At 39.5% G+C, this 13,355-nt stretch overlaps 1 protein-coding gene across 5 annotated transcripts in view; it reads left to right on the forward strand.

Annotated features, from left to right (window-relative positions):
* Nucleotides 1-13,355, forward strand: part of PPM1B (protein phosphatase, Mg2+/Mn2+ dependent 1B) — a 136,272-nt gene that overhangs the window by 104,038 nt on the left and 18,879 nt on the right. For all 5 annotated transcript variants that reach the window (XM_029593334.1, XM_029593335.1, XM_029593336.1 and 2 more), the window contains one exon: nucleotides 8,535-8,643. In XM_029593334.1, the coding sequence (XP_029449194.1) occupies nucleotides 8,535-8,643 (109 nt within the window). The remainder of the gene's footprint in view (nucleotides 1-8,534; nucleotides 8,644-13,355) is intronic.

Consider the following 13,355-nt stretch of genomic DNA (forward strand, 5'->3'; position numbering starts at 1 on the left):
GAATATCTCTCTATTTAAGAGTATTTGGAGTGGAGGAGTAGCTTAGTGGTTAGAGCAGCAGGCTTTGAACCAGGGAGACCAGGATTAAAAACCCACTGCTGCTCCTTGTGACCTTGGGCAAGTCACTTTACCCTCTGTTGCCTCAGGTCCAATCTTAGATTGTGAGCCCTCTGGAGACAGAGAAATAACTACAGTGCCTGAATGTGCCAAAAAGTAGCTCTACTAGTATTAATAAACTGTTTTGCAATCATCACAGTATTGGTGAGCTTTGGGGTTCATGGGTTTCCCTACCTGAGACAATTGGCTGTTCAAGAGCAATTGTTAGGCAGAAGCAAAATAATCTGTGCTGAATTCTATCTAGGTGCTCTGGTCAATAAGATTAGTCATCAATTACACAAAGTCCAAGCTGAACTCGACTGGAATTTGAATATCTGCCATGATTTATCTCCCTGTCAACAGGGTTACTGATTTAGTGGCCATAATGGAAGAAACAATTCAGTCGGCAGATGGTTTGGGCCATATTGAGAATATTGGGTCTTATGTAGAATGTGATGGCAGACTATTTGGGCCATCCAGTCTGCCCATCCACATTTCCCATTCAGCTTTGCTCTGAAGACCTCTGTTCTTGTCTTAGTCTTTCTTGAATTCTGATACTGTCCTGGTCTCCACCACCTCTACAGGGAGGCTGGTCCATGTGTCCACTATAAAGAAATACTTCCTTGGATGACTCCTGAGTCTACCACCTTTCACCCTCTTCACATGACTCTGTCTTCCAGAGTCTCCTTTCTGTTGAGAGGCCCGCCTTCTGAACATTGATACCTTGACGATATTTAAATGTCTATCATTTCTCCCTTTTCTCTCCTTTGATCCAGGTATACATGTTTAGATCTTTGTCCTCATATGCTTTAATAGGACAAAGAACATTTATCATTTTAATAGTTTGCTCTCTAGACAGGCTATTTCGTTTGTCATTTTTTAAGGTGCAGTCTTTCAAAATTGTACACAGTACTCTAAATGAAATCTCATCAGAGACTTATTCAGAGGCAATGTTACCACCTTTTTTTCTTGCTGGCTGTTCCTCTCCTTAATCATCCAAGCATCATTCTTGCTTTTGTCATTATCTATTTGGCCATCGTAAGATAATCAGATCTTGCTTTTTGTTTTATAAACAGAAGAACTTCGCTTCCTATACTGTACTGCTCCTTTGGGGTTTTTTGCAACTCAGGTACAGGGCCCTATATTTTGTTTTAGCATTAAATATTAGTTGCCAGGCTGCAGACTATTCCTTAAGCTTCACTAGATCCCTCATATATATTTTCCACTCTTTCCAGTGTCTGTCATGTTGATTTTGGTATTCTCGACAAAAAGGCCAGCCTTTCCCAATAGCTGTTCCACAATATTGCTAATTAAAATGTTATTGAGAATCAGACCCAACGACTGATCCCTGCTAAAACTACTTCTCTCTCTCTTCTTCTTCAGAATGAATTCAGTTTGCTGTTACCCTTTATCACTTCCCACTCAACTAGCTTCTAACCCAGTTGGTCACTTTAGGACCCATATCGAGAGTGCTCAGTTTTTTTGTCACCTATACAGAACCATGTCAAAGTTCTTGCTGAAATTTTAAATATGCTATATCTATCACTGCCCCGATCTAACTCTTGTTAACCAGTCAAACAAATTAATTAGATTTGTAGTGCAAGACCACAGGTGGGATCCTGTAATCCACTGGATTTTAGAAACTGCACTATTCTGTTTTTAGCAGCGATTCCATTAATTTACTACCCAGAGGTCTGACTAACTTGACCTGAAGTTTTCAGGCTGCTGCTCCTGCTTTTGTGAAGAACTAAATCTACCTATCTCCAGTCCTTTGGAATTATGCCTGACTTTAATGAAGCACTGAAAAACTTATACAGCAGAGCTGCCAGAATCTCAGCAAGCTCCCTTAATATTCTTAGATGTATCTCATCTGGCTCCATTGTTTTATATACTTCTAGTGATGTTTGTTCCTTACAAGCAGTCTTCTGAGTCCTGGGGCAGTGCAAATAGCAGAAGCTGCATCTGCTGGTGGTAATTTTGACTTGTTGGGAAAGAGGTGCTTAAATCATGCAAAAAAAAATTGTTGGAAGGTTAACTATTTCTAACTATATATATTTAAGACTGCATATGGTCATCTCGATAATCTGAACACCTAAGTTTCATAAGTTACAAAACTTATGTATCTATTGATTGCCTGATTATACATCTGTTAGGATTATGCTCTTTATGAGTTATATCCTCAAGGTTTACTATTTCCTTTTCTAACTTTACTTGTTTTTGTTAAAATTAGTATATTTTATTTATAAGAGTAGGGATTATAATGTATTTTTATTCTTTCTATTATCTTTTTTAACTTCTGTTGTTAGTTTGATTTTAATTTATTTGATTTTATAATTTTTATTTTATTTGATTTAAATTTAATTTCTGGTTAATTTTTCCTTTATAATTTGTCTCTTGTAAACCGTCTTGATCAAACTAGTTTGAAAAGACGGTATAGAAATATTTTTAAATAAATAAATATTGTATGCTAGTTTAAAGTTGACATTTAATTGTATTTTCAAAAGTTGCTTACTTGATCTGAGGAAGTGAGAGAACTAGTTTCTGGGCAAATAGTCACTAGTGTTTCTTAATTCCCACCCATACTAGTCACACACTTTTTTTTATATATATAAAATCTATAAATTTTATCCCCATTAGGAGGAACATTTTCAAAATAAAAGTAAATTAGTGATTTAGATTAATGAATAATCCGATTTTAATGATTAATTATAATCCTACTGCTGGTCATTGACACACATTAGATATCTAAATTTAAAAACCTTTAGATTTGAACATACTCATGCTTTAAGAATTTCAACTGAATAAAAATTAAGATACAGACAGAAGTCTGGCAGCAAGATGTGAGTTATCTGGTCTTTTGCACAGTCAGTTAAGAGGGGTGAGGAAGCAAGCAAGAATGACCAACTGGTGTTAATAGAGAATATTTCTAAAAGAAAAATAAACAGACTGTAACAGCAAATCAAACAGAGCTAATCCTAGAAAAGCCATAAATCCATGTACGTACTTTACAGGTGTACTGACAGAGCATGGTTTACATACTGCAAAGGGTGGTGCCAAAAGACGCTTTTTTTTTTTTAGTATAGAAAAGGCACCAAACAGTACAGCCAGTCAATGGAAGTGGGACAGTAACCACTCACAGAGCAGAGTTTAACAACCATTCTAGCTGGCTAATAAGTTATGGGTGTAACTGGAAGGAGCTGAGTTGGCCAGCTAAGTTAACTGGCTAGCCCTAATATTCAGAGGTAGCTGGCTAAGTCTGGTTTAGCCAGCAAACCTTAAGCTAACCAGCTATGTTCAATAGTGCGACTACATTATTGAATATACCTCCAAAGTTAGCCAGATATATTTATCTGGCTAACTTTGCTATTCAAACTGTGTTTGAATATGGACCTCTAGAAGGACTATTACAATCTTTTGAGCCCTATGAGATCTAATAAAAAATGGAACTGCTGAGTTATTTCCCAGTTATCTGAGATGCCTATTATGTCCCTATCTTAGTTTATTGCCATACGTTTTTAAATGTTCAGTTTTATTTTTTAGACTTCTGGCACTTGCATACAGACAATTCAGAGTATTTTTTTTTTATTTATATCCTGCTTAGCAGACAAAATGTGTAATTTGGAACCAATTATCTTTCTGTTCTTTATTTAAATGTACTACGGCTACGCCTGCCTCTGTCGCAACTTCTACATTATGCAGTATCTTTAACAAACACCTCACTTCGAACCATGTATTCCTGAGCGACTGTCTGCTTTCTCCCATTTAGTGTTTAAAAGCCACTCTTTCTCCTTTTTAAAAGTGACAGATAAGGGTATAGCAGTACCCATTCTACTAGCTACATGGCCAAGATGAAGAAATAGACTAAAATGGTAGCTGAAATTAGCTTCATGGGGCAGCTACTTTAGATCTAGACCTCTGTGGAATGGATGAATGCAAAAGTATTATTGCGATTAGGGTTCCCAAGCAAAAGCGATCATAATGCAGTTAAATGTGACTTAATCACTGGAGGGAGGACATTAAATAAAACCACTACAGTGGCATATAACTTTTAAAAAAGGGAGTCTATGGTAGAATGAGGAAGCTTTAGTTAGAAAAATACTAAAAGGAGTTGCAAAAATTGTTTGCCATGAGACATGGACAAGGCTTAAAAATATCGTCTCTTAATAAGGTTTATTTTTTGCCTGCTAGAAATCCTCAAAACCGTGTAAATGATTCAGCAGCTCTACCAATTGATTTTCAAAATTTAACTTTTTTTGGAATCTTCTGCCATAGAAATAATTGAATGCTCAACTTTGATGGTAATAATACAAGAACAGGATATAAGTAAATTAATGTCTTCTTACTTTAAACATTTAAATCCCTTATTCCGTGGCAGTAAGGTTCGAATACTTCCTGACATTTCTAAGATTACTCAGGAGAGATGTAAGGGAGTTTTGACCATGAGACAGGAGGTAACATCTTTGGGGGCCACTTTTATGTTTCGACATCCCTGTAAGTGCATCATAAAGAGAGAGAGTGATTTCTACATATTCTTTTCTCCGGAGCAGTTGAGAACTTACTTGGATTCATTTTCAGTTCAGGCAGTACCATAGGGGCCCAGGTTAATATAATGGAACAGCTTCGTTATCAGGATAAGCTATTTCTTTTTTAAATATTTCCTGAGTATTCCCTTAAATACCGTGTTTCCCCGATAGTAAGACACCCCTGATAGTAAGACGTAGTGGGAATTTTAGGGGGGTCGGCTAATGTAACACATCCCCCGAAAGTAAGACGTAGTAAAGTAAAAGGTAGCCACGGCATAGCGCGGAGGAGGATGGTGGCGCCGGCTTCATTGAATTGTGTAGCAGAGCAGGAGGTCACATGGGCACAGCCAATGAGAGCTGTCAGACATAGCGTCATGTGTCTCCGGCAGCTCTCATTGGATGTGCCCCGTGCGATCTCCCGCACTGATATCGCGCTGTCTGCGAAGACACAGGATAGAGAGGTACGGTAGCTGTTGCAGCGGTGAGATATCGCCATACAGTACTTGTTCTGTGTCCTGTGTGCATAGCAGGGGGTAATATTGCCCCCTGTTGTTCACATAACACACTTTTTTTTCCAATATAAGACATACCCTGAAAGTAAGACATAGTGGGACTTTTGGGGGTAAAAAGAAAGTAAGACGCTGTCTTATTTTCGGGGAAACACGGTATTAGCCCCAGTGATCACATTGTATTGAGAAATGGTTTAACCCATTAGAATGTTTTCTGTCTGGAAATACATTTTTGTTTGTAAAGTTTGTTCCTAATGAGGTATAACATGTTTCCTGTATGCTTTATAAATACTGTAAGTATTGGGGAAAAGTTATAAATAAAGAATTTTAAAATATATATAGTCTCATAAACCCAGAAAAAAGTTTAGACATTCCTTGTGTAACCCCTTGGGCTGAAGTCCCCAAGTAAGACTCCAAGGGCACTTTTTTAATTTCAAGGGCTTACTATGTGCTCATCTCTCATACCTTCCATAATCCAAATAATCTTTAAGAAACTGTATATAGCAATAAGCAAGATGAACTCTGGATGTAGTTCCAACATAACTTTGCTGGTAGTTTATATTAACATGACATAAATGACACATTCTAAGTCCTTGTTCAATATTTCCAATAAATCTGACTCTTTAAAAGATGGTGTCTGATTTTTCTTTCAATATCCTATCCCAATTTCAGGGGCAGTTTGGTAGTTTCCTCCAAAAGTGTTTGGATATAATACTTGGGCTGGACTTGATGGCACAATTCAGTAGAAGAAAATTGTTTTTCACTCAGCGCATAGCTAAGCTCTGGAATTCATTGCCAGAGGACGTGGTTGTGGCAGTTAGTGTCTCTGGGTTTAAGAAAGGTTTGGATAAGTTCCTAGAGGAAAAATCCATAAACTGCTATGAAGGTAATTAATAAGCAATAGTAGCTTGAGATTTATTTAATGTTTGGGTACTTGCCAGGTGCTTGTGACTTGGATTAGCCACTGTTGTAAACAGGATACTGGGCTTGATGGACCCTTGGTCTGACCCAGTATGGCATGTTCTTATGTTCTTATCCCATTTCTCATAGCTTTTAAGATGTCTAGAGTACTTTTTTTTTTTTTTTTGTTTCTCCAGCCTTCCACATTCCTTTGGCACTTCCAACTCCTTTCCAGAATATCTTGATACTACAATAGAAGCGTTTCTATGCTGTGAATAGGGATATATTGTAATAAAAATGTTTAAAGACATATTTGGAATATTTTTGCATGTTCCCACCGTTGAAGAATTGTTTCTCATGCAAATATTTGTAACCAAAATTTATCTTTCTGATTGGAAGTAATAATTTTCTTAGCTAGTACAAGGGTACTTATCAAATATTTTCCCTCCTTTAGGTAATCTCTTTTCCACATTCAGTGTCAAGTTATGGTCAGTTCTGACTACTCTAAAGATCAAGAATAAAGTGGCCAACCAAAAATATAGTTCTGTCTGGTCATGTTTACAGGAAGAAACCGGCTGTTTTCCTCTGTAGAGAAACTGTCAAAGTTTGGAATAGGGTCATTTCTTGTGGGAGAGAACTCTCTATCACACTGTTACCTGGATACCATGGGTGGTATCTAGATCAAGATGTAACGGACTTTGAGTGAGGCACACCAGAGAGAGACCGGTTTGCAACAGCTCTGACCAGGAAGGCACCGGTCTCATGGTCCAGGAGGCATTTGACAAACCGATTTCATAGATGCTTTCTCTCTCCTTTCATAAAATTCAGAATGAATTGGGGAAATAAGATCCTCAAAGCTCCTCCTTTACTAAGACTGTTTTTGGCTGCAGCATCTTAGAGTGAAGCTGACTGAGCTAACTAATCCTATTGGGAGCTTCCCCAGCATTCACCACCCAGAGCCAAGGAACTTAACTCCACTCCAACATTCTCTCTGGCCCTTTCAGCTTGGATATTGCAAGGGACGTAATACCTTCTCTTGGTTTGAATCTGTTTCTCTGAAAAAGGTGTCCATGATCCTTCTGCTGTCTGGAATGTAATTCACGAGAAGGTATTATAGTTTAAATGGAGGTCTTTTTGCCATCTGGAGTGTGGGAAAGACCTTAAATTCTGTTTCTTGTTCGCACAAACTGCTTGAATACCTTTCAGAGTCTGGACTCAAAACCAGCTGTTACAGATCACTATCATGTAGAAGAAAACCTCGTTTCTGTACAGCTTCTAAGTGTCAGATTCATGCCAGGCTTTCTTCCATTTAAGCCGCCTACAGTGCCATGGGGACTACATTGTGGTCCTTGCTCAACTGATGAAAGCCATATTCAAGCTTCTAGACTTGTGAGTTTAGGTACCTGATCTGGAAGGTGGCACTTTGGTGGTGGTTGGTCCAGTCTACAGTGGTATATTCTAGTTGGTTGCTGTTCTATGAGACTTGAATGCAAACTTCCTATTGCTGCATATGATATACAAAGTTCATGGATTTATATGTATATTTTTAAGTATAGAATAGGCAATGTGTGGCAAGCAATATACTGGTCAATAGATGTTAATAAAAAGATTTTATTTGTGAATACACACACACAAGTGGTACATAGTTCCAAACATAAACAGTTAAGCCAAAGTGTGACAGTGGACCCCAACACGGCCGTGTTTCGTGTCAGGGGGACCAAACCTTCCATATGTTTAATTCTGAGATGACAGAGTGTAGAAATCAGAGCTGGAAAAATCCTATACATCGATGTTAGAGACCACTGACTGTCTGAAGTATAACACACAGCGCCAGAACAACCATGTATAAAGTATTAGGTATTGCTATCATAAAATCACTGCAGAGCCGTAGTCATAGGAGCTCCGGGGAACCCCACTGCAGGCTGGGGCAAGTTATAAACCTTTAAACCAACTGACTGTCATGTACAAGAGCTAGATTTCAGGCGGGAGCCAATGCTTATAAATATGTCTAATAGACTAAACCTTCAAAGGTGAAACCTTCATCGGGAATTATCGAGGGCATTTAACTGTATCAGCTTAGATCCAGGCTGGGGTGGTCTCTTAATAGTCTCAAAACGCCATTGGACTCTTTGAGACTATTAAGAGAGCCCTGATGCGAAACACTACCATGTCTGGGTCCTCATTGTTATACTTTGGCTTAACTGTTTATATTTGGAACTGTGTACCACTTGTGTGTGTGTGTGTGTGTGTGTATTCACAAATAAACGTTTTTTATTAACATATATTGACCAGTGTATTACTTGCCACACATTATTGCCTATTGTATTTTCTCTATATGTGTACTCTGCCCCTTTTTTGTGTAATTTTAAATGTACATATTCAAGCAATATGTTGTATTTACTGAGTCTAAGTGAAACACTCATATTTTAAAGACTTATTTTTTCTTTTATTGCTAATGTGTATATATATATTTGCTAATATACATCTATTTTGCATTTTACACTAGAAATTATGGAAAATTCTGGTGAAGGAATGCCAGATCTTGCTCACGTAATGCGCATTTTATCTGCAGAGAACATCCCAAATCTACCACCTGGGGGAGGTCTAGCTGGCAAGTAAGTACCATTTCAAATAAAGCAGTCAAAACCATGTTCAGTTGTTTAAAAAATATATATATATTTGTGACGTGAAACAGAGTAACATTTTATATGAGAGATGAATTATAGTAGATGAGTCGGTAGAGTGGGGGAGCAGTTGGTTTTCCTTGGTAAATTGCTGGTAAGATATGGGTTTTTCTTGAAGATCTCCAACTCTCAAGAATTGGAATTCACATGTTGCAATCCCACCAGTGCTATAGGAGGGAAGTGGGGTTGATCAAAATGGCTGGCAATCCTTGTCCAATAAATCTGCTAACCTGGTTCTCAGCTGGATGACCTTAGTGGGGCCAGGGCTCGCCCACATGCCTTGTAGTCCCCTTCAAGCTCTTTTGTTTAACTTTCCCACTGGTGCAAAGTGCACAAAGAGCTGGGGAGGCAAAACCTAGGAAAGCAGGTCAGCCAATTGGAGCTAGATAGGGGTGAGATCCGACATACTGGTAAGGTCACATCAGGCCTTGCCAGTGCAGGAGGCGGCCCCTTCTTTCACTGGTGGCAAATGACTTTCGCCTGCCTTAGGCAGCATTTTTGTTTTTCTTTCTTTCCACTATGATTCTGCTTGGACTCAGAAGAATGGGAAGAGAATAGCAACAAAAAGGTTCTTTTGAGTTGACTTTCTTGGTCAGGTCAATACAAAATTTGAATTAGCTTTAAAATGATTGAGTTTAGAAAATTGTATGGGTTGCTGAAATTTGGCAAAGTGAGAATATTGCAGTAAAAAGTTTGAAAAGACAGCACTAGGTTAAAAAATTTTTACCAATATACAATCGGAAGCAGGGACTGAACACTGATTTATAGTAGTGTGAAAAATTGTAGCTGGATAAGAGTTGTAGCATCAAATTGGGATTATGTGTTGAACTGGGATTAATTCAGTATTTTCCCCAACACTTAGGAACACTTTAGGATTTAAAGACAATGAATGGTGCTGGCAGCCATATATGGAGTGGAGGAATAACCTAATAGTTGGAGCAGCAGATTGTAAATTAGGGAAGCCAGGGTTCAAATCCCCACTGATAGTCCTTGTGACTTTGGGCAAGTCTCTTCACTTTCCATTACCTTAGTTTACAATCGAATAGGCTGATGCAGAAACCTGAGAGTTAAATCTGTGTGCTGCAGTTTAATGCAGAGTTTCCTAACGCTCAGGCTAATATTTATTTTATAACTCCTAATGCAGTAAGCTAATGGTATGCTAATGCATCGGCAGTTTAAAAAAAATAAAATCAGGCTGAATGTAAAATGTGCAATTGGCATTTTAGCCCTTGAAACTTCAGGACCAAAATAAATTTAGCAGGGGTGCAGTCCCCATTCAACAAGCACTCCTTATCACATTCACTGCACTCCAGAAGGCCTCCCTTCTAGCAGATCCTCTCTTTCACCCTTTGTTCCTCTTGCTCCTCCCCAACTCATTCTTTCTTTCTGCATCCCACCAGCTGTTCCTCTCTCAATCCTAAACCCTTCTTTTACCTCAAACTTGTTCTTTGTCATCCCTTCATTCTCACACTATCCCCCATTTTTATCCCAGCCCTTTTTTCACATTTCCCCCACTGACTCCCTCACTCCCACCTCCTCAACCCCAGTTGATCTTCTGACGTCCCCCCCCCCCCCCCAACCCTCAAATCTCTCCTGCATCTCATCCTTCCTTTCAACCCTTCTCTAAATATCTCCCTGGCGCAAGGGTCAGCGGCAACATTTTCCTTTTGGCCTTGGGCCAGATGTGGATGACAAGTGGTGGGAAGAGAGGTTAGGTTGCTGACAGAAACAACGTTATTCTCTTGGGTAGGTTCAGTGTTGGGTGAGGAGAGAGGAGCAATGGCAATCTCCACCGACCCATGCACACTCTGCCCTCCTCTACCCTCGTGTCTGGTCCCTAACCAAAGAGATTGGAAGTAGTAGCAGCATTACTAATGAAAGACAGCATGAGCTGCCACCCAGGAAAAAGATCTGGACATCATAGTGGATAATACTTTAAAATCATCAGCTCAGTGTGCTGCAGCAGTCAAAAAAGCAAATAGAATGTTGGGAATTATTAGGAAGGGAATGGTTAATAAAACGGAAAATGTCATAATGCCTCTGTATCGCTCCATGGTGAGACTGCACCTTGAATACTGTGTACAATTCTGGTCGCCACATCTCTTGTACTTCGTCATCCAAAGCTTGGAAACCAAATGAACACAAGAACAAAAAGAAAAGATTGAGGACAAAGACCAATGCTGCAACTGTATCAAATGCAGGTTCCATCTAAATAATCTGAGGTCTTGAATGCAGGTCCCGCGCTAGCCTGCAGTGTAGTTATTCGGCGCGATGCTGGCAGCGATTGAACTGCCATGGTGCTATCGCTGCCAGCGTCGCGCCGAATAACTACACCCTAAAAGGTGTAGTTATTGGGCGCAAAGTAGGCAGCAAAAAGGCTCCTTACCTTTTCGCTGTCTGTGCCGTCCTCGCAGAGTTGGCCCCGGTGATGCCCCGACTGCTCCTCTTCCGGGGCCGACTCCGCCCCGATGTAGGTAGCGCAGGCGTGCGCTACCTTCGCTAGCTATCGTAGGCTTGTGCTGTTAGCGCGAGCCTGTGATAGCCTTAGAAAATAAGGCCCTTAGATTGAAAGCCCTCTAGGGATAGGGAAATACCTACAGTACCTGAATGTAATCCACTTTGAAGTGCTGAAAAATATAAATAAATAAAACAAAGGGTTGGGGGTGGGGCATGTTTCCAGACCCTTCTTTGAGAGGGTAGTTATGAATGTAATTTTTGATATGTATTGATTTTTTTTTTTGTTTGTTTCTTAGGTTATGGTTATGTACTTAGTTCTCAGCCATTGTTAGGTCATTTATGGGGAAAGTGGGTTACAAATGTAAAAATAAGGTACTGACCACATTGTTCCATTCAGCTTGGTGAACTGACAGCCCTGTTGCTACCTGATTAGGCAGTAAATGTGTGTAGTTCAAAACTATTCATATACTTCACCTGCCTGTTATCATATGTCATAGTGATAGCAGTTTGTGAAATGTTTCTAACTGCCCTATTCCCACTTGCTACTATTCATTTTGAAGATATAATTTCCCCCCTGCCAGAAACAAGCCATCTGAAAAATGAACATATCTCTAATGGAACACATTTCTGTCACATCCAGTGATTCTGTGAAATTCCATCTCTTAAAATTGCTAATAAGACTTCTGAAGGACATGTGCTGCATTGTGCAAAACACTCATATTCAATGTTATCTGTATTTTCAGCTGTCACATGTATTGTATAATCCTGGTGCATGTTATGTTAGCAACCTCTGGTTTATTTATGAAGGCCAGTGGAATTCAGCATCCAAGATGTTTTTAGCAATTCCTTGTGGTATCCTCATCAATGTCAAGTTGCACTAACATGACATTCTCTGCCCAGTATGGCAGATATGTACCATTAATGGTGTGACACAGAATATAGTGGATGGCACCCCACAATACAATAACAAAAAGGTTAAATTTAACAGTTCATGTAAGATCATCAAAAAGGCAGTACTGAATACAACTGAGTACCTGACAACCACCAATGCCAGTTTGGCTTGTGGCCATATCACAGCATAGAAACAACACTAAAAGAACTGCAGTCCATCCAAACTTCTCTAGATCAAGGGCAACCACCTTTACTAATACTTCTAGACCTAATAGCAGCTTTTGACATGGTAGATCAATTTTTTCATTGCCTGACTAAAGGACCTAAGAGTAATAAGCCCTGCACATGCAAGGTTTGCCTCCTTCCTCCATGACTGCACTCTGGCTGTATCACTGGGTATGGCAATATCTGAATCCCACCCACTCTCATGCAGTGTTCCACAAGGCTCCATCTTGTAGCCCACCTTTTTCAAGATCTACATAGCCCCATTAGGCAGAGTTATACTTAATCACATACTACTCTTACTCCGATGATATCCAGTTACTGATCCCATTCAACACACATCACTGACATCAACAATTACCTGGACAAAATGCTGGCTACGGCAAAACAGACTGATTTTAAATCCAAAGATGACAGATGTTATGGATTGGGAGAAGCCCTTGGTGGTCCATCCTGGGCTTCATTTTGGATTCCCAACTAACCATCAAACCCCAAATTCAAGCAGTGACCAAATCTGCCAGCTTCACCATCTCTGCCTACTCCTGGATGATATTGCCTTTTGTAACGGCTGTTCAAGCCACTGTAATCTCACACATGACCATTGCAACTCACTCTACTGGAATACCTAACACCTTCAATTGCCACCTACAACCGATTTTATAAAATGTTGCAGCCTACAAATTTGACCATAATGCCCATCCAAAAAGGCCTGCATTGGCTCCTAATCCTTGCCTACAAGACACTTAAAATCTAGCACAGAATTGCTTCAGCAGATCTCCTATACCATATTCACCCACTTTCTCACTAAACTCTGTCACAAGCTCATCTAGAAGTGCCATCCCCTAGACCAATGTGCCTTATCAATACAAGGAAAATTTGTAGGATCAGTCCCAATTTTATGGAACTCTCTACCACACCACATTAATTTTGGTCTGAACCTACTTTCTTTCAGAAGACTGGTGAAAACCTGGCTTTTTGAAGTATTGGTACCAGCCAGTGACATGCACTTTGCCAATACCTTGCATAGAAACCCCTCAACTCTGTGCATAATTTTCTAATCCTGGCTTTTTAAA

This window comes from Rhinatrema bivittatum, chromosome 3, assembly GCF_901001135.1.
Source record: "Rhinatrema bivittatum chromosome 3, aRhiBiv1.1, whole genome shotgun sequence".
NCBI lineage: Eukaryota > Metazoa > Chordata > Amphibia > Gymnophiona > Rhinatrematidae > Rhinatrema > Rhinatrema bivittatum.